General features: G+C 44.7%; 1 protein-coding gene across 1 annotated transcript in view; it reads left to right on the forward strand.

Moving 5' to 3' along the window:
- Positions 1-26708, forward strand: part of TERF2 (telomeric repeat binding factor 2) — a 663265-nt gene that overhangs the window by 55860 nt on the left and 580697 nt on the right. Inside the window, exon 3 of the mRNA XM_086945762.1 lies at positions 5895-6025. Coding sequence (XP_086801888.1) covers positions 5895-6025 — 131 coding nt within the window. The remainder of the gene's footprint in view (positions 1-5894; positions 6026-26708) is intronic.

Below are 26708 nucleotides of genomic sequence, written 5' to 3' on the forward strand. Positions count from 1 at the left end.
CTGTGGAGCCGGATCCTCTCTTGGCCTTGCTGGGGTATGTTAAATCCCTACGAGCAGAACATCGTAAATTTTTTGCCATAGCGCTTCTAATGGCCAAGAGGAGGGTGGCCTGCAGGTGGGGCAGAGGGCGGGCGCACAAATTCAAGACTTGGCTAGATGACTTGATAACATGCCAAGAGAAGCTTGCTTCATATACGGAATTGTTACCCGTGTCCTCTAGACCTAATGATATTGGCCCCATTGACATGTTATCTGATTACTCACCTGAGGGATGAGATCTAAAACTTCTGCAAATGTTGCATAGTAGAGGATATTGAGAGTGGTCACGACCGGACTGAGATATGTCTGGGATATAGACTGTGATATAATGATTGCCCAGAATAATTGATGACTATACAGCTGACTGGGCTATGTTGGACATAATGCAGGGGATGGGAAATGAGGAAATGTACTCGTGATGGTTGAACGGCTGAAGAGATATGTATTGCGGTCATGATGGGTAGACCAGGCCCCCTGAACGATATGATGGCACCATACTGATGATGTACAGAAATTGTCATATAAAACTGCGTATTTGGAATGTATATAATGTAGCGATGAACCCGAAGAATATCCAAGTTGGATACATATTAATGATGTAGTTATATGTAACTTGAAAACAATAAACAGAATATTAAAAAGAAAAAAAAAACTATTGGGCCCATGTTCTTTTCACAACCTGATTCTGTAGGGAATATTAACAGGACTATATCCTTCCCATAAAACCAATCAGATCTTTGTAGCTTTTGTATCGTCCCATTAAGTCAGGGATGTGGAATTCCTGCCACCCGTGTTTGGGGTAAAGGGCAATTGTTGTCCTTGGGACAAGTAGGCCCAACCCCCTGCAGCACAACCCTTTGACTGCCAGATGCAGTAACACAGTGCAGCAACTGTCTGCAATTAAGATCATATTTGTGTCTGTGTGCTAATGCTGTTCAAACTTGTATTTATGGTTCATTAATTGAAAGCCTTTAGGGTGTGCGCTCTAAGTAAATGTTGTAAGCTCTGACTGCACTACTGACAGTGGTTCCAGTATAAAAATGTGTACACACGTTTTCAAAGTTTAGCAATATGAGGCTATGTATAATGCTCCCAGAATGGTCTCTGATTAGATGCAAATATTTGCAGAAGCTTAAAAGCAAGATTGATGATTCTTAGCTTTCAAAATAAAATGTTTATAAAAAAATTATAGCAGGAAAAAAAACTTTAACTAAACTGCTGTATAATTTCAGGTACCATTTCTTTGCAGCATCATTTAGTAAAATGTGTTGATGCATGCTAGTATTTCCCAAAAATATTCATAATGGAAGATCAGTGTAACCAGTTTCAATAAGATTATGGGAAACAAAATAAACAAGCATTGGCAAAGCCAGTCAGTCTGAAATTGTTGGTCAGCTTCTTAGTTTTGTCAGTGTGAGACTTGCTATGGCATGGTTTTTGTAAAACCTTCCTGGTGTGGAAGCTGTCAGTCCCTCACCATTATAACAAACATTGGCAAAAGCAAAAACAGTTTTGGTCTCAAAAAGTACACACTGCCATAGTATTTACTGGCACGGAACAAAACTACTTTGTGTGCCAATATGTTACTTATGAAAGAGCAGAATGCTGTCACTCGCAGTGAAGCCAGCTGATACAGAGAGCGAATTTTAATAAACTCAAAAGGTCACGGTTAACGCCAGACCAAATTAGAGGCCCAATTATTAAAGAAAGCGTCAAAAGTGCACCCATGGTATATGTCCTTTGCATGAAGTGCAGCTATACAGCTTTCGTAAATTCACATGAATTTACAGAAGTAGGGCAAGAAATAGTACTCCTAGAAAATATTTGTGAACTACATTTTAGCAGGAGCAAATATGCATGTGTAGAGTTGCTCATGCGAAGTGTTTACAAGCTTACTTTCTCTCCAACCACTTTTTCCCCAACTCTGGAAGAATGTTTAATTCTGCCATTGTGAGGAGTAAATTTCCAACATTTCTCAATATGGGAAAAGATTAGAGAAGAGTTGTTGAAAACCCTTAAAACATGCAAGTTTGCAGGTTTTCACGCTCAAAAGGGCATTCCAACCTTTGAACTATTACTTACCACTCCCTTCATCCCCAGTATGCAGATCTGCGGAAGCGTGGCAACATAAGGGGATTGCTAGTATTTAAACACTACTAGGGTATGAGCCGTGGCACAATCAGAGAGGCTATATAAGAGCTCTTATATAATGAGATTGCTGCCATAATTTGTCTCTGCACTACATGACACCCAAGGGACAAGTGTATTTTGTTACAGGACAAGTAGATTTATGAAGCAACCTGCCCATGGACAAGTAGATATTTTATTAAAGTCCACACCCCTAATTAAGGTCATTCCATTTCCACAACAGGCATTGCAAGTTGTATCGTCAAATGCATCCATACCTAGTACATCAAAGCCAAACGTGCACTCACTGCTCCTCCTAGGGCACACTGTACATGTAAGAAGGGAGGCTTTCCTCTGTAACCTACCATTAACCGACAGCTGCAAGGAAGCAACTTGGTCAACACTACATATTTTTACAAAGTATTAGCCCACCAACAGTCTATGGTGGGTGTTCAGAATATTATTCGAAGCAACCTCATCATCTGCCTGCTAACCACTGCTTGGGAGAAAACAGCTTCACAGTCGATGGAGAGCATGTGTATCTATAGCAACACATGGTACAAACAGAAATGTTATGTACTCTGTAAGCATCTGTTTGTAATGGGTAGTGATGTGGGATCACATGGGCCCACCCTCCTCCCATTGGAGCTGACAAAGATGGCATCTTTCTTACGTTCACACTATTTACCAACTTAAAATATATACTGCACATTATAGTAGTCATACTCTACATTCCACTTTTTCCTTTCACCTGCTGAGTGAAAAGCAGTTAAGGTGGAGTTGGTTTCCATGTGCATTGCAGACTAAAGGAGGAGTTGTAGCATATCTGGTGACTTGAAGCTTTTTTAAAGAAATAAATTGTAATGTCCGGGCCCAACATTAGAAAGCAGGAACCTCAATTTATGTTTCGGGTTACAATGGGACGATTCCACTCAGAAGACTTTCATGATATATTTTGAGCATGCACCATCATATTGACGTTTAATTTTCCAAAAACATTAGGCCAGACTGTTAGATTTCTGGATATTATAAACTGCCTAGCGGGGTGTGTGTTAATTTGAAGAGTGACTGAAATTTAGGAGGTGAATTATGTCACTCTTCCTCCAGAGGTTTTCACTGTTGGTAATTTGAGAAGTGTAGTTTCTAGTGCTGTGTGCCTTATTTGTTATTGAAAGCTACCAAAAGTTATTCCTGGACCTTCTCGTTCTTGAAGACCACTGAGGGATTCAGTGATTTTACAGTTGTTCTCATCCGACTGTTTGCATTTAATCTTAGACTAGGTCATTGTTTGACAACAATGGTTGAATGCTGTTATAGACCAGTCTAAAAATACATCATATTTAGATGTGGTTTGACAGCACCGTGGGTTTTAAGGCCTACACCTAAGTTTTTTGTGATGGAAGTGAATCATAGTGGTTTTAAGTGTATATCATTAATTGCTTGTCGAGTCCAAGGTTCCTGTGAGGGTGTACAGGAGTGTCCATTCAACTAGAGCCAGAAACTGTTACATTTCTGAGTGTGGGGTCCTAATAGTCCATGTTCTCCTGTGAACAATATTAGGTGTGTATACTTCTAAACTGTTTATGTCTCAGCAACGCATTCCATTGTCAAATGCTGGCCTCTTCAGATCACTAGCACTTATGGGACATCCAAATGGGCAGTTTCTAGAGCATGAATGACACCTCTAGAAGGCCTTATACCTTCATTGAGTGCCCTTGGTTCCTGCAGATCCATTGATTCTCATTGCAGCATTGATTAGGTACGCTGAAGGCATTTGTGATTGTATGTTTGTGTGTTTATTGTGTGGCTGAGTTTGTGTCTCCTATAGTAGTAGACAGTTCCTTTATTTATATCTTTACCTCGGTCTTGAGATATTATTGCTGTCCAGGCTGGCAGTGCATACCATGATTCTATGTGACCAGTCCACCGAACTGATAAGATTTTTTTTTCCATTTCCTTGATCCTGACCCATATCCTTAACCCAAACATTAAGCAATATCCTAAACCTTCCTGTCACTGTAACTGCCACTCTGCATCTAACACCCACTGTACACCCTCCCATCCTCACCCTCCGTCTTAATAAAAATGTTCAACCTAACCTTAAGTCTCATCCTATCCCTTACTCGGAACCAAAACAACGAGCCTATCTGCTTACCTTTTTCAAACTAAGTCCCCTCTCATTGGTTGCTCTTACTAATTGATGTTTTAGTTAGAACGTCATGTAATTGAACCAAATGCTTAGACCTATTCAAGTTTTTCCTAATGCTATAACCTAGGAAAGTGTTTGTAGAAAGCAGTGAATTATGGTAAACATCACAAATAAATTAGAGGCTGTAATGTGCAAGGGTGCATCTGGGAGCTTGTAATCAAAAAGTGTGCAGCGACTGGCTCCTATAGCAAAGGACAAATGACAGAAGACATAAGCCACATTACTCTGGATCTGTAGGGTAATCTGTGAAATGCTGGAAAATGTGATGTGCTATGCCACATTGGTCTGAGTGTAAATATGACATGCCACACAGCCTTACTGGCCAATGGTTGTAGAATAGCAGTTGATTATTTTGGTGACCAACCTAGTGGGAAAATGTGGCATGCATTGTAGGGGGAAGCATAGTTGTCATTTCTTACTTGGCATGAGACATTTTTTGTTTTAAGTGTACTATTTGATATTGCCATTGTTGAAGATATCCTTTGTTAGATGAACTCTCTTTATGCCTACCTAGTGTATGAAGTTGTACACTGCTCGCTTTTATTGGAATTTCCCTGTCCAGTGAGTTCTCCTTCTCCTAATTTCTCAGTTGAGTTTATGTCCCAGACTATGTTGGATCTCTAGGAAGTATCAGGTTTCTTGAGAGATTGTCAACATTGCTGTAGTGTAGTCCATAGCATCCGCTTTCTCTGTTTAGTTTGGAAATGCTGTCGTATTTCCTTGATATATGAACTGGAGGTGCTTGTGTTCAGGTGGTACACAGGACTGCACTAGTATAATGTATTTATTATGTCACATATGCTTCCTTGGTGTGTTCTTAATAATTGATCACTTGTTTCTTCTCTTATATAGCTTCATGATTTACAAAGACTAAACACTTTACTTTGCACAAGTTCTGAGATAAGTCATTTTTACCTGTAAATCCCTTCATGGGTTGTATTTCCGGGTGAGTTGGTCCAGTAAATTTGATAGTGGCACAATTGTGATCCTGTTGGTTGTTTAATCTCTGTGGTTATGGGGTCCAGGTATTGTTGCAGTATGTTAATTTTTGTTGTTTGCCTGAGTGAATGTGCATGGTCATGCAAACATGTTGATAGTCGCAACTGTAAGCATTTTGTTTCAGATCTCACAATGTATTCCTCTGTTCCCTCCATGTTTGCTTGATGTGAAATTCTCTTTCCATCAGTGCTTTCGGGGAATTTTCGGATGTCATTCCTTGTGATTCCTAACAGGTTTTCTCGATCAGACCCTTGGTGTCCTCCAGATTCTGCTGATCCTACTTCTTGGTCAGCAAACAGACAATACCATCATGATACTGCTACTGCATACTTACAGCATTTGTAATGATGACAATACAGGGCTTCAAAATAAAAGCAATGGTATTGCAACTGCTTTACGGTGGCTAGAACAGTACAACATAAACATATATATTCCAACAGTGAGTGAATTCCTGGTGTCCATTGGCTAGCCAGAAAGCCAAACGGATTGGATTTGTTAATGGTTTTTTTTCTTCTTTTAGATTGTTTATTTAGGAATGAAACTGGTGAAACACCTCTAGAATCTGCTGTTAATGTGCTTAGAGTGATTGAGGATGAGTTCTTCGTTGATGAAGATTTGATGTATTCCAACAAACAAATGCTCAAGGAGGCTGTAAGTTTGTGTTTTTTTAACTTAATATCATGAATACAGTGTGTTTTTTTTCCTTCTGTTGTGCCTGTCCTAAATTTTCCTTAGAACAATGCAGTGCTTTAAATCTTCAGTTTGTTCTGAGGTTCAGTCCCTAACACAATTTTGCTGCGTATGCCTTCCTGGTTTGTTTCTTTCCTGTGTTATTCTTTCAGTATTGCTTCTGTGATCCCACTTCCTTTTTTTGTGAATTAAGTTTTAAGCTATTGCTCCACACTTCTTATTGTCTGAAGCCAAAATTTTGGCCTGCCTGCTTCTACAGCCTAACTTATAAGTGATCCAGTAATGTCTGCATAACTATTGAAGTGCACTATTAGCCAGTTCTATTAAAGTACTAGATCTTTAGAGGGAGATTAAAGACAATGTGTATCATTTCCGCTGTTTGTGTCTTCCATCTCGAGCGCTTCTCCTTTAAAGCTATGATTGTTTTCGGATTTTTTTTTAGGTCTCGCGCACGCTGCATAGGAGGAGACCTTTAGGAATCAATTTGCTTTTTCGCCCAAAAACGTGCACGCTTTGCATTGCGGGAGCGAGCTATGGCGACATCTGTTTGTAATTAACTTTCAAACATATGGTGCTCCTGCTCGCTCCCACAAGGGAAACGGGCGCAGGCGTGGAGGGGCCATATGTTTTTTAAAATTTTAATTAGCTGGCCTTTCACTTTCACGGCCACGTCACAATGGTGGAGCGGGTTTGTATTAGAGTGGGAGACTTGAGTTTGCAGTCATAATCACATTGATTCTTTGGTTACATGTACATACACACCGACGTTCCATTATCACTTCTCTCCCTGTGCTTCTTGACAGCTCATCCGTATTATTAGCCCAGCTGCCGAGAGCGGAGGATGGCAGTTGACGTGTCTGCCCGCCGCTGAGCGTGAGGAAGGTTCTGTTTGGTGGGTCTCGGGAAGTTTACATCGGTACTTACACCGTATGCGCGCTGAATGGCCGCTGTATTCTTCAATCCCGCCGCAGAGGAGGCAGTCTTTCTCCTCAGTCGGCGCCCTTGTTTCTGGCGGTGCGGCTGGTGCCCTCGTAGCCCAAGGGAGACGTCAGGTCACCTCCGCTCACGAGGAGGCCTACACCGCACTGGCTCAAGCGTGGAGGTCGCAGCCGCTGTCTGGGACGCCGTGCGCAGAGCCTCCTTTGTACCGGATGATTGCGCAAACAGGGGCCTCGTTTATTTTTATCTCGGTGCCGGCGGGTTTTTTGATCTGGGGTGGGGGCGTTATGCAGTAAGGTGGTGACTGGGGCGGTGGACGGACACGTAACAGTACCTCCTTTAAGGGCCATCATTACAGGGCTCATTTTGGGCTGCATGTAACCAGACTGCCCTCGGATTTAGTGTACATCAATAAAGCCCTGTGCCGACTGTGGCACCGTCCATCCGCGGGCTTCAGAGTTAATTTTATTTAAAAGATTCTGTGAGGTCCTTGAAGTGAAGCTGTGGAGCACCACATCAAGTGTCAGGGCCCCACCTGGTTTCAGTCCCCGCCCACCACCTCCACCTTGTTTCCGTCTGTTGTTTCTCCGTGTCTTGGGCCGCTGTAAAACAGCACTGGGACCGTTTGCTTCAGAGAAGAAGGCGCACATTGGGCGTGTTGCTTATAGAGTGTCGGGAATTCATACTGTTGTGTAAACCATGGCAGAGATGTGCTATTGTTGTGTAGTGTTGTCTGCGGATTTTTCTTGAACCAGTGTGTGGCCACACTTTCTATAAAGTGCCTCATGGCCCTTTCTAACGGGCGATCAGGACTTTCCTCGCTCTTAAGAAGATGCATTAAATCTATTGAAGGGCAGGGATTGCATCTGGTACACCCCCGGAGTTCAGGACACAGAGCAATCTTGATAAAAAAACACAGTGTTGACATCTTAGTGAAAGAACAGTGCCTTGAGTTACTCTGGAGTGAACCATTACCTACGTGTTTTTCGAGTCTTGTGCTGTCTGTGTGTATGTGTCAATGTAAGGCCTCTTACCCCACATCTCCACTCACTTATCCAATGAGGTCAACCTGCAGAAAGGTTTTCCGAAAGCACATTGACAATTATTTTTATGAAATTTTAAGAGATGGAACTGCAGTGTTCAGGTTGCTAAAATGTAGTCATAGCTACCATGTGGCCAAATCAATCAGTCAATCAAATAGTATTTGTATAGTACGGCTAATCACCCCAGGGAGTATCCAAGCTCTGTGCTGCAGGTGTCAGTTGAAGAGCCAGATCTTGAGTCTCTTCTTGTAGTGGTTCAGCAAGGGTGAGTTCCAGTGAGGTGGGAGAAGGAACTAACTCCAGAGTGGCTCCATGAGTATGTTCTGGATGGTCTGCAGTCTTTGCATGAGTTTGGTGGTGTCGTCATATAGTGCATGGCCGTAGTCAAGCTGGCTGGTTATAAGGGCCTTTCTCCTTATGCTAATGCGGAGCCATCTGAAAGTCTTACAAATCGTGTGAAAGCAGGCTGCGGCTACAGTGTTGACCTGCCATTTCATGATGAGTTCGCTGAACAGTATGATGCTGAGACTGGGCCTCGGAGGGTAACAGACTCTGCAAGCGCACGGAGCTGCAGAAACGAAATTTCTCCAGTATTAGGGGTGTCTTTCATAGATTCACATGCTTGAATATTCCCCGTCGTCGAAGTGGGAGTCCCACGATAAATAAAATTGCAATAATGCTAAATATATAATAAATATATATGTACACATAATGTATATAACAATAAAGAAAGGGAAACATAATAGAAAACTCAAAAACGATTCCTACATAGGAATGCATGGTAAAGAGAAAAACCATTTGTAACACATCAGTGTCATTATGTTAGTCCTAATTACAGCCAATCAGGCGCCAGCACCCTCTAGAACCTTCTCCTCAGAAGCTCAAGCCCTCAGATTTTCTACCGCATGTCGTGTGAAGGAAGTCTCCCTGAGCTCTGCTCAGTTTGTTCTCATCTCTATCTTCTAGTTCCAGAAATCTACAATGTCAAGTAAGAAGTCTTTATTCAGACCATGTTCTTCTTGTGGGAAGCTTCGTCTTTTTGAAAAGGACCCCCACCAGAAGTGTATTTATTGTTTATATCCAGATCATGAGGCTGGCAGCTGCAAGTTTTGTAGAATCTTTTCTACCGAAACCCTTAAGGACAGGGAAGGCCGTCTTCTTCTTTGGCTGCAGCGTCTGAAGGACAAAGACTCTTTAGTGTCCGACGCAGAGAGTCTACATTCTGGTTTCTCCTCATCCTCAAAGAGGGGTAGTGTTCAGGAGGTTCCTTCTCCTTTCCTCAAGAAGCCAAAATTAGCCCTGTCTGTGGCTCCTGCAGTCTCTACTGCCGTTTCTACCACCTCTACGCCCACGAGACCTGGCTCTCAGGCGTCTTTGGCTGCCTCTCAAGGTGTCTTTACACCTCTCTCTGGCCCGCCGTCGACGAGAGCGTCTACGAGCGTTCCGTCGACGAGAGCGTCTACGAGCGCTCCGTCGACGAGAGCGGCTTTGCCTGCATCGTCTACTATTACTCTGACTACCACTTCTGCCTTCTCATCGTCGACGATGGTTTCGACGACGGCCTTCACGTCGACAAGGGTTTCGTTGCCGTCTAAACCTGTCCCGTCGACGATTCTTATCTCGTCGACGAAGAAGAGAGAATCCTCGTCGACGAAAGATCTGAAGACATCGTCGTCGACGGCGCTGTCGACTAAAGCCGCATCGACGAAGACACCGTCGACCAAGATCTCGTCGACAAAGAAGATTTCGTCGACGAAGACAGATCCGTCGACTAGGGCCCCGTCGACGGGGTCAGTACCAGTATCAACGGCGAAACCGCCGCCGACGACTCGCCCGTCGACTATGACGAACCCGTCAACGACACGCCCGACGACGACTAATCAGTCGACGGCTGCTCCAACACTGGATCGCTCGTCGACGGTGACACTCCGTCGACGCAGGTTTCTTAAAAGTTACCGGCCACAACAGCTGATTCAGCCTCGTCGTCGGTCACAGCTCCGTCGACGACGGCACCAGTTTCTTTTGCTTCTGTACCGTTGGTGCCCTTGAAGACATCTAAATCTTCACATTCTCGCTCTGCAGTACCCTGCCAACAGATCTCCGAACCAGAGCTTCAGCCACCTTCTCCGATGTTTGCTACTACATCTGACTCGGAGCATGAAGAAGACACGTTTGGGGCAGCACATAGTCCCTCTGATTTAATTATTAAATGTCAGGACACAGACTCTGATGATGGCGGTGAGCCAGAATTTCAACAGGAGGAACAGTTCGTTGAAACACATGTGGCCACCATTCCTTTGTCCTTAATTTCTAATCTCCAGCATATGCTAGATGATTACAATCGCCGTTTTCCGGCTAGTCCGCAAACTACTCCTGCACAATCTCCCGCTCCTGTGGTGCTACCTCCACCTTCATTGCCACCTGTCGTACCAACTACAACTTCGTCCCGGATTCAAAGGTCTATTAGCATCCATACCACTGTATATCCGCAGGATGCGGATGATGAAGCGAACGCAGAACGGGAGGATGGTGAGGTTCCTGACGAAACAGATGATGAAGCAGGTGACCAGGATATGGCCGACTGGGACGATTATAGGACGCAAACGCCTTCTCCTCAACCTGGTACTTCAAGTGACTCGCCACCAGTTGATATTGCCAGTTTCCATCTTTTAATGGATAAAGCAACTCAGAGTTTCAAGCTTCCACGGTCCCAACACGAGGAAGATTGCTTCTCTACGACTTTAAAGACAAACCTTATAAGCAGGTCCACACTATTCCTATTATTGAGTTCGTGTGGAAAGAGGGAATTAAACTAATGAAAGCTCCTAACTCCTTACCTGCTCAGATTCCACGCCTTGAAAAGAAGTACAAGGCCCCCACTGGCTCCCCAGCTTGCCTGACTTCTCATCCCAAACCGGATTCTGTTGTGACTCAGGCCGCACAGCGTAGAGCTCGGAATCCAGCGTCCCAAATCACATCCCCTCCGTATAGAGAGGGTCGACGATTAGATGCTATTGGGTGCAAGTTCTCAACGATGGCCTCAACTTCTGTCCGAGCAGCCAATGCTTTAGCCATCTTGGGACGCTATGACCGGCAGATGTGGTCAGATATTGCAGATTTAATGGCACTCATACCTGATGCATCCAAGACTGACCACAACAAATTCTCGCGATGGTCAAAGAGCAGCGGAAGAAATCATTGACTTTGCAGTCGATATCGCTAACACAGGTTTCCGCCTCCTGGCAAGTGCGGCAGCACTCCAAAGACAGGGTTGACTGAAGTCCACCTCCTTCCGACAGGAAGTCCAAAGCAGAATTTTGGATATGCCTTATGATGGGGAATCACTGTTCGGATCCCATATCGATGATGCCCTCGAATCCATCAAGAAGGACACCGATACGGCGAAGTCCTTGGGCACGCTCCAATTTCGGAAGCAGTCCTTTCGAGGTGCGCGCGGACGAGGCACTTCTTCCAACTTCCGAGGAGGACAACAATACCGCTCCTACACTCAGAGCGGCCAACGATACACGCCCAACCAGCAGTCTCGTCAGCAAACCTCCAGACCTTACAGAGGAAAGTCGTCCTATCGTGGCACCACACAGAAACGCCAATGACTTGTGCCATTCTCAAACTGTTGGAGGGCGAATCTCTGTTTTATTCCCAATGGTCCTCGATCACCTCGGACCGCTGGGTATTGGACATTGTCAAACGGGGTCACACCCTGGAGTTTACAGAGATTCCTCCTTGCACTCCACCTCATGGCCCACCTCCTCCACATCTCGAGGAGCTCTTCCATCAGGTCCGTTTTCTTGTGTTGAAGGGTGCAGTCGAAGTGGTCCCTATACATCAAAGGGGGAGAGGTTTTTACTCTCGATTCTTCCTCATACTCAAGAAGAACGGAGATTGGCGACCCATTCTGGATTTGAGGGCTCTCAACCAGTTCCTAAAGTCTCAATTATTCCGAATGCTAACACTACTAGGAGTTCTGCGTCTTCTATCCAGCGAGGATTTTATGACCACCATAGATCTTCAAGACGCTTACTTTCATGTTCCAATAATCAAACGACATCGACAGTACCTGCGCTTCAAAGTGGGGCCACTACATTTTCAGTTCAGGGTGTTACCCTTCGGACTGGGTTCAGCTCCTCGTGTGTTCACGAAGGTACTGGCCCCGGTGGTGGCTCACTTGCGTCTACAAGGAGTTCAGATCTTTCCCTATTTAGACGATTGCCTTCTCAAGTCTCAATGCCACCATCAGCTGGATCGGGACACGCACCTTTTCCAGCAAGTGTTTCGGTCTCTAGGGTTGACCATAAACAAAGAAAAGTCACAGTTTGCACCTCTGCGGATCAGAACTTTCCTGGGAGCAATCCTAGACACGCAGCTCTCAAAAGCGTTCGTCTCAGACGAGCGGTGTCTAAAGATTCTTCGTCTGGTCTCCCTTATTCGAAGAAAACAGTCCGTTTCTGTTCGGATGTTAAAATCATTCTTGGGAATGGCTTCATCTTGTATCGGACTGATCCCAAATTGCAGGTTGCGCGCCCGTCCCATTCAGGAAGAACTGGACTTATAGTGGCGTCAGGTCTCCGGATCTTTCAACGACCTTGTTGCCGTCACAGCTCGCATGAAACCGAGCCTGCAGCCCGTAAATCTGGAAATGGGTGTGTCCTTCCTCGATCATGCTCCAGACCTTTTGTTGACGACGGACGCCTCCTTGGAGGGGTGGGGCGCTCATCTTCAAGGCCTGTCCATCAAGGGCAAGTGGTCGCCGATGCAACGCACGTGGCATATCAACCGGCTAGAATTGATGGCGATTTTTCTGGCACTCAAGTCCTTCCTCCCAATTGTTCACGGAGAGTCAGTGCTAATCCAAACGGACAATACCACCAGAATGCACTACGTGAACAAACAGGGGGGACCAGGTCTCCGCTTCTGTCCCGCTTGGCCCAGTCAATCTGGGATTGGGCTCTTCGCCATCACATCACCTTGACAGCTGTCCACCTTACGGGCGTGTCCAATTTCCTAGCCGACACTCTAAGCAGGTCCACTTCCTCGACACACGAATGGGAGCTGCACCAACCGACTCTGGATCGTGTGTTCCGCAAATGGGGTCACTCGGATCTTGATCTCTTTGCGACACCGGAGAACCGGAAATGCCCAGCTTATGCAAGTTGGCATCCCCATCCAAATTCCCGCGGGAATGCCCTATTGATCAACTGGAGCGGTCTATTCGCTTACGCTTTTCCACCGCTCCCATTAATTCCACGGGTACTGTGGAAGATGCGGAGGCAGCCCTGCCACATCCTGCTAATTGCTCCTCGTTGGCCCAGACAGGCATGGTTCTTAGAACTACTCCTTATGTCCCTGTGCGAGCCCATTCCTCTACGCTCTCGTCCGGACCTTCTAACCATGGACAAGGGCTTAGTGTGTCATCCAGATCCCTCAACGCTACAATTGTGGGCTTGGAACCTGAAAACCTTGAGTTCGCTGGTTTAAACTTATCCCAGGAGTGCAGAGACATTCTAGCTCATGCCAGAGCTCCGTCTACCATCAAGACTTACAAACTTAAATAGAAGCGATTCTGTCATTGGTGTGCTACGGCCAATATCCACCCCATCCATTCCACTCCTGAGCAGCTCCTTCCTTTCTTTTTGAGCCTCTCTCAGGCAGGTCTCTCTCATGCTACTCTGAGAGTGTTCTTAGCTGCTATATCTCGTTTCCAACATGATGGCTCTTCATCCCTCTGTTCATCACAAATTATACGACAATTCTTCAAAGGGCTTTTCCGCAAGTTTCCACCTGTGCGTCGACCTCCTCCAGCCTGGCACCTCAATGTTGTACTATCTCAACTTATGAAATCACCTTTTGAGCCTATCCACAGGGCGGATATCAAGTTCATCACTTGGAAGGTTGCACTTCTGCTGGCCTTGACCTCCTCTCGTCGCATGAGCGACCTTCATGCTTTTACTATCAAGCCTCCTTACCTACAGTTCAAACCTGACTGGGTGGCACTTCGGACCAACCCCTTTTTCATGCCTAAGGTACCTATGGATTTTCGTTTGAATGAGCCTGTATTCCTAAAGACTTTCTTTCCGGATCCAAAATCCCCGGCGGAACAGCGCTTGCATTCTCTGGACATCAAGCGATGTCTTAAATTTTACATTTGCAGAACTGCCTCATTCCGCAAGTCCGACCAACTTTTCATTGCCTACGGACGAATGCGAAAAGGTCATTCAATTTCTAAGCCGACTATTGCCCGGTGGCTTTCCTCAGCCATTGCTTTCTGCCACCAACAAGCGGGCAAACCATTGCAATCTTCAGTGAGGGCCCATTCTACGAGGGCGATGTCTTCATCCACCGCCTTGTTCGCTGGTGTGCCTCTTCATCAAATCTGCAGTGCAGCGACATGGTCCAGCAGGCACACTTTCACCAAACATTACTGTTTGGATGCCATCAATGAAGCGGATACTGCAGTGGGACAGGCAGTGCTTCGCCATCTTTTTCAGTAAGGTGAGCCTCTGTTCCCTCCTCCTTGTTTTTTCCTGTGATTGCTATGATGCCTTTTATGACTGTATTATATTCTAGTACTGTCTTGATTTTTTCCTTCTATGCCTAGCAATCTCAGTTTTCTAGGAGGTTACTGCTTACTATTCTATTCAAGCATGTGAATCTATGAAAGACACCTCTAATACTGGAGAAGAACAATTGTTACTTACCTGTAAACAGGTGGTTCTCCAGTATTGGTTTCTTTCATAGATTTACATGCGACCCACCCTCCTCCCCTCAATGGCTCTCTTCTCCTCATGCACTCTCGGTTACTTGTGCTACGAAAATCTGAGGGCTTGAGCTTCTGAGGCGAAGGTTCTAGAGAGTGCTGGCGCCTGATTGGCTGTAATTTGGACTAACATAATGACACTGATGTGTTACAAATGGTTTTTCTCTTTACCATGCATTCCTATGTAGGAATCGTTTTTGAGTTTTCTATTATGTTTCCCTTTCTTTATTGTTATATACATTATGTGTACATATATATTTATTATATATTTAGCATTATTGCTATTTTATTTACCGTGGGACTCCCACTTCGACGACAGGGAATATTCAAGCATGTGAATCTATGAAAGACACCAATACTGGAGAACCGCCTGTTTACAGGTAAGTAACAATTGTTCATCTTCCATTATATAATGCAAACAGGACAGTAAAGTGCTCGTGTTTGTGCTGTGCTCCTGGGCGGGTCGACGCTTATCGAACATTGTTGGGCAGAGGAAGACCATTCAAGCCAACTGGCCTGTAGCGCCTAGACTCACTACTTACTCTCTGACAGCAAATCAGGACCCTCTGCCAATACTTAAACCATCAACTTACTTTCTTTTTAAAGCCGATGTTGGCGTTGTGAAGTAACCTAAAAGGTACACACAGTGCTTTTGCAAAGCTCCTAAATAAATATTTCATTTTTAGTATTCAGTTTCATTTAGGACCTCTCCTTCCTTAATCTTAATATTTGGGCTCCGCCTCCCTCCAGCTCCTTTTCAGAAACGGCCCGGCTCTAGGCGCGCTTCTGCCTGCGTGCAGCGGCCACAAAAAGAGACTGTACTGATTTGTGATCCTATTTTAAGACGTTTTGGCTTCACACCTAATGAACGCATTGAGATGCAAGGAGTGGTGGATCTGCGGGCGGGAACACACCAGCTGCAATAACTTAAATGGCCATTGGGAGAGCAGATGATAGACTGTGCTTGGACCAGAGGGGGCCGAGGCTAGTAACTAGATGCCCCGCGTGAGTGCTTTTAATTGACTATCGGTTCTCGCGAGAGGTGGCTCTGGCTTTATTACATCTGGGCTGGGCCCACCTCTCTTGCCCTGCCGCCAACATCATATTGTCTATTCGGGTGCTCAAACCCTTGGTAACCCTTTGATAGAAGTTAATGCCGTCCTCTATGGAAAGACCCTTTGTAAAACTATATTTAACAAGCATTGGCATAGCCAATAGGTCTCTCCTTTGGGACCTTATACGTGTTTAGCCATGCAACAGTTGATGTTGTTACACCATATTGTGCTGCATAACTAAATACTTATAAGGTCCCAAAAGCGAGAACTATTGGCTATGCCAATGCTTGTTCCTATTTGGCACCACTTTAAGAACTTTGAAAGGTGAATTCTGTTCTATTCTGAAGTACTATTTCTTTATTATTTTCTTGTTCAGGTGATTATTTTCTTCTACCTATATATTTATTTATATGTATTTTTGTAGGTATACATTTATAAATTGGTATGCATCAATCAAACATCTGTTTATGCAAATTCAGTAATCCATTGAACATGCAGGATATGGCCATAATGAAGATTGCCAAAATATCAGTGTAAAAGATTTTGACAATGTGCCCGTGTAAAAAATGTGAGATGTGTTGGTCAGTATTTCAATCTGTTACTAAAAGCAAAACATTCAACCACAAAGTTATGTACAATTTCTTGCATGGGGTCATCCGTATATTTCGATTTTCATATGTACTCTCAAAATATATAAAAATGATATGTTCTGGTGCAGTGCAGTCATTGGCATTTACTGGTTCCCTACCTGGAGCGCTTCCCTTGATACAACTCATTAAGTATTTTCGTATGAAGTTACTTGTTTGATATTTACATTATTCAACCATTATAAGGTTTTGTATAGCCCCTCTATGTATTTTGATACTGAAAGGATATTGTACCTCAAAACAATTGTATATAGTACTCATATAGAAAATATGTGTAAATATATAATGGTATAGGGGAAGCATCCAGGTGACTTAGTTGCAGCGGACATGATGGCTGTGACATAAAAACTGAAAAACCTTAAAAGTCCCCAGTTGAGGCACTGGCACGCCAACAGGTCTCAAAGATCAAGTCAATATGAGAGCATGAGCATGAGTGTGAGTGATTGAGATTGAGTGCTTGAATGATCAAATGACTAAGTTAACTGATTGATACAGGGCACTATTTGTTGGCTTTATATTTTATGCTGTTTCCACTTGTTTTCCCCAACAAAGTATAATTCCTTTAAATATTTGCGAGGGTGCTGAAATAATGTTGACTCTTATTAACAGCGGATTGATGTTACATGTCATCAGAAACTTTTTAAGGTACGGCCAAAGCGAGCAGTTGCCCCTGGCCCTCAGCTTCCAAGAGGCCCCCTAGTAAATGGATTGTGACAATCAAAAGTCACACCATAATAACAGTCTGCTTAAAAAAGTATTCTCTTTTAACTTGACTGCTGGCCATGCAGACTTCATAGAAGCTTAATGTGCATGCCCATCCTACCTAACCGTAAGCCTTGCACTCTCAGGCAGTTGCTATTGGATATCTTGCACTGTCATGTCCATCTCTCCTTATTTCATCTTGCTATTTCTAACTCAACCTTGTCTAGCTCCAGGCTCTCTCTCCCTTAACTATGGTTAACTCATCTCTCTCTCATATACCTTTACAACTCTGCGTTGTTCTCATGAGCTCGTCCCTCTCTCTAATACTCCCTTTGTCTAACCATTAATTTATATTTCTCTACTCTCTCCCTACTTCAAGTCTCTCTGTACTCCTCATCTTGTGAATGCTTGTGATGCAAATGTAGAAGCATTGTAGTATATTGCAGCATTTATATGGCGCGTACTACCTCTATGCACAGAAAGCTACTCCATGTAGGGTGTTTAGTTAAAAGGTTGTTGTATTTGTTTTGTGAGCCTATGTGGAAACTGTTTCCATGTTGTTCCATGAAGACCACCGAGGTTTTGTTATCGTGATCTGGACCACAGCGCTGAGCAGTGTGGTGGATGGTGAGAGATAGACACACAGCCTATTGTGTTCAGTTAGCTGGCTGCTTTGAGCAGCTCTGCAGGTCCATTTATTGTATTTCTTATGATCATTGCATGGTTGGAGAGAGGAAAAAGGTGGAGAGATCTGCTGGGATGGGCCATATACCTACCTTCCCAGATCTGAGTGTCATTTCAGTTGAAAAGAAGCAGTCATAGTGTATATTTTGGACCTGCAGTGGTGTACTAAATTAACGTCCTCCAACCAACCAGCAGAATGTGACAGATCTGTTCAGTTGTTTGATGCGTGTTCATTTGGAGACGGCTGGTTTGTTGTCTGGTACTGAAGGTGGAAAAGCAGATAGTCAGAAATGTCTTATGTGTGTGTAAGTGCGCTAAGTTACTGTTGGCTGCTGATTTTTGAGTATTATGGTATTAGTATTTGTGTGGGCTATACATGTTATATATGTGTATCGTAACTATATTATACCCAGGTGAACCATGGATCAGATCTTCTTAGCTTACATAGATATAAACAGTTATTTGCTGGTTAGGCTGTTCCCTACTTGTGCACTGTATGTAGGATGATATATTTATCTCGGAAATAAACATTTGTTCAGTTGTCTTCCGCAGTGTACATACTCCCGGTTGCTTTGAATGTTGATTGGTAGAGAGTTTCAGAGCTTGGCAGCTTGTACTAAGAAAGCAGTGCCTCCCATAGATTTCTTATTGTAGGGTGGTACGATATTATGTGGCGCAGGCCCGGAGCTCCCTGTCTTGTATTGTTTGAATTTAATTGTAAGTATAGTGGTCCTTTTCCTTGGGAGGCTCTGTAGATAATGCAGAGTGCTTTTAACACTGTTCTTCTAGCTGTAGGTAGCCAGTAGAGTGATTGCCATACTAGAGTAATGCGTTCTCTTGGTTGAAGACAGAGAAGAAGTTTTGCAGGTTTGACACAGTGTTTTCACTGTGTAGTGAGAACTCTTTGTGACATTGGTAAAATATGGTATCAAGGATTGGTCTGACTCAATGGTTACCCTAGGTTTCTTACTTCTTTTTATGGTGTTGGATGGGCCTATAGTTCCTTGGACCTTTTGATGTTAGACTGGCATTTTTGCCATTGTCCACAGTCATGATCTGTGTCATTGGGGTGTTTAGCTTTAGATGGTTATTCATCATTCATGTGTTTATGGCATGAAGCCAATCCTCATGTTTTGAGTTTAGAGGTCCTCCAGCCTACCCTTTTTTTGAACGATTTGGGGGTCATCTTCATAGTTGTAACAGGGTGAGGTTGATTGACCTAATCAGGTTTAGTAAGGGATGCTGTTACATGGTTGAACTACTTGTCTCTGAGATCAGAAGTAATCAATTTTAGAGCATTTTCACTTACTCTGCATTGATGAAATTGTTGTAGTAGAGTGTGGAACTCGACAGTGTCAGTTGCAGCTTATAAACCAGAAGCATTAGTGGCCACTACATTTTCCTCTACTGTGAGTTTTATTTTATCTCAAATGGATATGATGGCTGACTCCGTGCCTCTACCTGGTCTGAAGCTGGATTGTTGGTCTGACATTGAGTCATATCTTTCGTAACATTTGAAGGTTAGGTAAACACTGTTCTTTCAAATATTTTTCCCAAGAATAGTCCATCTGATATAGCCTGTAGTGCTGGGTCAAGCAGTGGTCTAGCAAAGGATGTTTTTAGTTCAGATGGGAATGAACCTAGTTCCAGGTCTTGCTGAGTAAACATCTAGCTCCCTTCCCCTGTGAGGGGGTGTGCAAAGGATATTAAATCTACCTTTTCTGCGAGGTCACCCCTGATTTTCTTTCATTTTGCTGAACCCTATCTTTTTGCTGGTTTTAGAATTCTGTTTACGTTATCCTTGCTAATCAGTAGTAAAGTGCTTCTGCCACCCAAATAAACTTGGTAAATTTGATTTATTCTTAATTGGCACATTTAACTTTCCTTTACGTCCCTAATCTATGGTGTAGAAAGTGCACCAAAGGCCTGGGGAAAAAAGACACTAGCAGACTGCAGCACCTATTGAGCCATCCACTGCTGGCAAGGCAGAGATGGCTTCTGGCCTACCCTGTATAGCCTGACTGCTGTAGTGTAAGCCCTTCAGTACAACCTTTCAAAAGTAAGCCTTTTTTTGTAGCAGGAGAAAATGTAGTGACTTGGAGGGTTGACCCTGTCAAAGTGTTGTGATTATTTCTTGAAGTGGACAGGCGCCAAACCCAAATAATAATCCAGATATCTTTAAACATTTCTGGAGGTGCTTGGTCGGAAGGTGATCTTGATGATCTGCTTGCTACAGTATTGTCAAAGAAATCTTTTTCTGAAAGGGTATTAAAAATATGTAGGGATAGAAGATTGATTTTCGTCTCTTTCTATGTTACCTTGTTCACGTGTTGGTGTGGTGCTGTTTTTGTTACTTGCAGCAGGCGTTCGTCCTGTAGATGCAGTGACAGATGCCTAGTTCATTCCACCATCTCTTGAAGCCACAATGGAGATAGACTGCAATTAAATCATTATCTGCCTGTGAAATACTAACAGAGAAATGGTAACCAAGAAATTGCTTCCTGCTTATTTCTGAAGCCAGTAGTCTTTGTTTGATAGGTGTACTCTGTGTAGCCATTGAAATGGGTGCTTTAATTTGTATTTATATATTTCATAGCATTGTACTCCTGCAACACTGATAGTGTGTTACGGGAAACACAAGAGAGTTTTACTTCATTTTCCATTGGCAAAGCCATTATCTCGATCGAACAAGCATTGTCAAAGTGAGACCCATTGACTTTGCCAATGTTTGATCAAGATGGCAGAAGTATAGTGATTGTAATTATAATTTATATTTATATAGGGCGTTATCACCAACGGTCTCTAAGCGCTGACCGAGAGGGGACCTGCTTTGGATAGGTGGCGAGGAGACGGTACTTTACTGTGTGCCCCATGCTTCCTTAAAAAGGAAGGTCTTTAGTTGTTTCCTGAAAGGAAACAAGGAGTGTTCCTTTCGGGTATTATCAGGTAGTTTGTTCCAGATCTTTGGGATGATAGTGGAGAATGCTCTGCCCCCGAAGGAGACCAGGCGAGAGCGGGGACAGACAAGCATCCTAGCCTTCGAAGATCGGAGTGCTCTGGTTGGGGCATAATTGACTAGGCTATTTTTGATGTATTTCGGTGCCTGGCCGAAAATGGCTTTGTGTGCGATACAGAGGCCCTTGAATTTTATCCTTTGCCTGATCGGGAGCCAGTGAAGTTGGCGCCGGAGGGGAGAGGCATGGGTGAGACGGGGAACCTTAAACACTAATCGGGCCGCGTCATTCATAATGATCTGGAGTCTGGCTAGTTGGTAGTCTGGAAGTCCTAGGTAGAGTGAGTTTCCATAGTCCAGCCTCGATATAATAAGTGCAACTACCACTCGTTTGAGGGTCTGGAAGGTAAGGAGGGGGGCCAGTTTCCGCAGCTGCCTTAGTAGGCTCGAGCAGACACCAACTATTGTTGATACTTGTAGGGCCATAGTAAGTTTATTATCAATCTTGATGCCCAGGCTTTTAACTGCCGTGGCTGGCTCGGGGTATTTGCCCACCTCTTGTGGCCAGAAAAGGCTGTTCCAAGGATTGGTGTCGGTGGTGACGGCCAGCACCTCAGTCTTGTCTGGATTGATTTTAAGAAAGTTGTCCGACATCCAATTGATTGTAAATTTAAGAATGTTCTTAACTCTGGTGTGGGCTGAGGGAGAGTTATCGATCTGGATGATAATTTGGGTGTCATCAGCGTAGTTATATATTTGACACTCCAGCTGGTTTAGTGCAGCTATCAGGGGTTGGAGGTATGCATTAAACAAGAGGGGAGACAATGCCAATCCCTGCGGGACTCCACATGGGAGTGTGCATGGTCTGGAAACCACATCACCCAGCTGCACTCTCTGAGAGCGGTCTTTCAGGAAGGATGTAAGCCAAATCAGAGCCATGCCCTGAACCCCAAACCCCAAACCCAGACAGCCTTGAAGAAGAAGCTAGTGGTTTACGGTATCAAAAGCCGCAGATAAGTCTAAAAGGATCAGGGCATGGAGTTCCTTGGAGTCGGCCCCGCAGTCTCAGTCCGTCTAGTACAGATAGCATAACTAATTCTGTACTATGGTGTGCTCGAAAACCTGCCTGATTGAATTGTAACAGGTGATTTGCCTCCAGATGGTATGCAAGTGAGGCGAGCACATGCTGTTCGAGGACTTTAGAGAGGAATGGAAGCTGGGATATTGGCCGAAAGTTCTTCAGGTTTTTAATATTGGCCCGGGTTTTTTCAAGAGAGGTATCACACGCCCCTCCTTGAAGTCTCTCGGGACCACTCTAGTTTCAAGGGAGGAGTTCAAAAGTGATAGAATCTCGTCTTCAATCCCAGGGAGGGCCATCTTCTAGGTCCTAGGTGGACAGGGGTCTGCTGGTGAGCCAGATTTTACGCGTCCTAGAAGTAGGACCAGGGCTTTGTGCGCAAGCGGGGGGAATGAAGTGAGGACTGACTCCACAGGGGGACAAATGAGTATTGGTTCTAATGAGCATGGGAGCCTGGGAGTGTTCTCAATTGTGGTCAGAAGATCCTGCACTTTGGTGGCAAAGAAGGTTTGAAATTAATCGCAGTCTTCTTTGCCGAAGGGAGGCTTCTGCTCTTTAACCTGTCTAAGTTCTTTCAGGACTTTGAACGTTTCTTTTTGCGTGTTATGAGCAGATATAATTCTATTTTCATAGGAGACAGCTTTCTCAGTTTGGATAGCGTTTTTGTATATCGCGAAAGCTTCAAGATATTTTGACAGGGCGATTGGGTCATATACTTCCCGCCAGGCTCTTTCGCTTTGGCGGAGCTGTTGTTTTTGGCTGCGAAGGTTTTCATTGAACCATGGGGCCCCCTTCGCCTTGTCTCTGATCTTTTCCCTCCGTGCGGGTGCTAAGGTGTCGATGTTAGTGTTTAGTCTTTCCGTAAGTGCGCTATTTTGTGCGTTGGAATCCCCAGGAGGGTAGCCTGGCCGGCTCGGTCTTCTAAGGGTGGAGACCAGAGCGTCTGCCCTGATTTTATTCCAGCTTCTAATTATTCTCCAACTGGGGGGTGGTGAAAATCCCAGCTTAGGAGGCTGGAGGGTGCCATAGATGATCTGGTGGTCAGACCAAGAGCTTGGAATGATAACTGGGGGGCCGATGAGGGGCTGGGAGGACCAGACTAAGTCCAATGTATGACCTTCTACATGGGTGGGGCCGGTAACAGATTGACAGAGTCCCAAGGCGGTCAGCGCCTCGTCTATTCGGTTGGCTTGGCTCTCTTTGGGAGATAATTCCCAATGGAAGTTAAAATCTCCCAGCATGAGAAGGCATTGGTAACGTGAGCATAGGTCGTGTGCCAGTTCCGTCAGCCACTTAATAAATTTGGGCGATGTTTTTGGGGGACGGTACACGATCAAGATGGTGACACACGCTGAGGAGGAGTGGAGTTTTGCCCCTAATATTTCCGCCCCTTCAATGCTTTCTGTGAGGAAGGTCTCAGCCTTCAGGGAGTTTTTGTAAAGTATGGCCACCCCACCCCCTCGGGTACTACCTGGCCTGTTGTGATAGAGTGCCGCGTAGTTGGGGGGGATGGATGCTACAAGGTCCGGTGTAGATGAGTCCTCAAGCCAGGTCTCGGTGATACCTAAAATGTCAATTGTTTCATCTTGCAGTAATGTAAATACCTCCAAGTGGTGCTTTTGTAATGATCGGGTATTTAGCAAGGCAACAGTGAGAGCCGGGGGCTTGCAAGGGCCAGCGTCTCTCAGTGGCTTACCGATGGCCCACTGGTTGAAAGGCCTTAGTAGCCCTTCCGCTTTGAGACGGGTTGCAACATTGTTGTCCAGTGGCCTTCGTGGGCATTTTAGGCGGTGAAGAACTGCCTGAGAGTATGTGAGGGCTCGGGCAGGTGTTCTTGCCCCTGGGTCCGGTAGGGCGCGGATGGGCGCAGACGGGCTTGCCTTTGGCGCGCCCGCTGCGCGCTTGCTCCAGCGTGAAAGAAAAAGGCAGAGTCTCCACCCACCCACCAATCAGCCCTGCTGTGCAGCGGCTGTCAGCTCCCTGCACTAGACCGGTAACCGACCGGAAGTGCTTCTCCCAGGAAGTGTCGGGAAGTGGGGAGAACTGGTCTACCACCACACGATGATATAATGTTCTTTAAAACTTGTAAATCAGTTTAAAACATCCTAGCACTGTGCAAACATGCAAATAAGCAGAAATTCAATTTTTTAAAAGGGCAGCGAGCTTGGCAGCTTTAAAAAACTTTTAGTCACTTTAAAACAATCTCGCACTGTGCAAACACGCAAATAGGCAACAATTCAATTTTAAAAGAGCAGCGAGCGTGGCAGCGTTTCAGTGAGCCCACCACACCTAAGCAGGGCTCTCACAATCATTGTTTTAGAAACCCTATTCACACTCAGGATTGCGTAAATGCTGTTATTGCCATCATTATGTTACAAGCACTTCACTAAGAAGTCTGTGTATATTAATTTATATTTATTCTCCTTAAGAGTAAGATTCTTAGGAAACTGCTCTCTTTTCCTAATAGTGTGTCCTATTTTCTCATCCATGAGGAACTAGAGATTGACTTTTTAGATGACTTTTTAATGTTACAGCGCCTTTTTTATTGGCAAAAAGACCAATTGATGGACAGAATACAGAACAGTGTCATGCATTCACCCCAGTACAGAGATCTGGGCCTAAATCCATCGTTTTTTTGAAAACCATGCCATTCCAGTTTGGACCCCCCCATGTGCAAATCAGTCTTGACCCTGCGCCCAATGGGAACAGTCCAGCTTGAACTGCCAGGCCATGTCCTCCCTTGACTGGAAACAATCATCCTAGTACCGGTTTCGGGCTTTCAGCCCTCATCAGCCAGGATAGCTTTACTCCAGTGGCATGGAGAGCATGGGACCCCTGTCTGAGCATACCCGTCCCACTCGAGGTGACAAATGCAAAAAAGAACAATTGATGGACAGAATGCAGACCAATGTCATACCTTCACCCCAGTGACTTTTTCTTTGGGTCTCCGTGTGGGTATACCCAGCTAAACTCTAAAATGGATTACCAATTACAGTTCGATTGACTCTCGACTGAGCTTTGAGCATCCAGTGGGTTAGGTATGTTACAGAATGTTTTATTAAATTGGACAACATGAATTTTTTAATCTTCCAGAGTCCCTACCTATGGCCGTATTACATCTGGATTGAAACGTTTTTGTGTCCTGGAGGGTCATAGAGAGGACAGTATTGTTAGAGGATAAATTGTCTGTCAGAGCGTATTTACCACTCCAGATCACCCTTTTAATTGAACCATACCTTTTCTATAATATGTCTGATTATAATCGATTCTTGTTAGTAGGTTGTAGATTAAATTTACTACATCACCTACTTGCAGTTCCCTGTGGTTACATGTATGGTCCCACTTCTACATCTTGCAGTTGGAACAGTTATCAGGACATGTTGCACTTGACCAAGTTTTGCGCTTTCTGCAAAAGACTAAAAAAGCTTTTTATTGTCTCGTTGCTTGCTGACAAACATTTTGTACATGGCTAACTTGCTTTCTTTTATTTAAAGTTATTCCCGGATATGTTGACCTTTTTAGGTCGAGCCTACTCTATTCCGCAGGAATGAGTATGCGAGTGTAATGCCGCTAAACCACTACTTAACCCAAGGCTCTCCTCAAGCGGATTTTCAACAGTTCACGAGAATCCACAAGCTCCTCGTGCACGAGCTCTCATCAAAGGCAGCCCAGCCTCCCTCACACAAGCTTCTCCCAGCAGGCAACCCACCCCCTCCCTCTAATCTGACATCTGCCCGAGCCTTCTGCCTATCAGCCTCCCTCCCACCTCCCCCCTAATTGCTTTAATTTTCACGGCCTCAAGGTCGTGAGCTACTTCAAAGAGATCCGCTCCGCAGCTAATCAGCCTGCCCACCCCCTTCCTGTCTGTGCCTTTATCTCCGTGCCCCTCAGCACATCGCAGCCTGCCCAGCCTGTGCCGTCTCTCCCTACCCCTTAACCCTTCACCCTGCGGTTGACATCTCATTGATTGCATCAGTGGTAGCATGTTTTTTTCTACAGCTCATCACTCCCGGCACACACAGCATTCTCTGTCACATCCCCAGGGCTTTTCATACTTTGTGGAAAGATTGCAGTCATTAGGCAAGATAAATGCTAGTTCCCTTAACACATTGCATGCCTCTCCGGAGTTTTAAGATCAACGCCGGTCTTCCCCGGCCACTGCTTCACACTTCACGGCCGCCAGGCCGTGACTCATATTTGTTTTTCGTCTTCTGTGTGTTATTTTTTTTTTGTTATCAGATTGGCGTCCGTGCCTTCTTTAGGGAGTGCGCTGCCTGTGTGCTAACCATCACTGCGACTTGCCTTGTTGTACTCTGATGGATTAACGGCCCCACATTGCTATGGCATTTATCGAACAAAGGGACGACATGCATGTATGTCTGTGAGGAATATATTTAAAGATACATTTCTGATGAAGGTTCAGCACAGAACGCAAGAACAGTAAATTGCAGCATGGCACCTTTAGCACATTGTTTCTCGGACTTTGTTTATCTGTGCGCTTGAGCATTCCTTCTGCCACTTTGGTTGGTTTCACAAGTAGTAGTAGGCAATACCTATGACACAGACCGCGGCAGTGGAGCGAAAAGTACACTTTTTATACACTCCAGTAGCAACATATTTTGGTGCAAATCCAGTATTGTATCAGAAAAGTTTAAGGGTCCTTAATTTAGGCCCCCAAGTGGACATCTCCTGCTGATGAGGCGCCTAGATGCTCGGCTGATGTGAGCGCTATAAAACACTGGTTTTGGGCACATTATATATGACCTGA

Source organism: Lissotriton vulgaris, chromosome 12 (assembly GCF_964263255.1).
Source record: "Lissotriton vulgaris chromosome 12, aLisVul1.2, whole genome shotgun sequence".
Lineage (NCBI taxonomy): Eukaryota > Metazoa > Chordata > Amphibia > Caudata > Salamandridae > Lissotriton > Lissotriton vulgaris.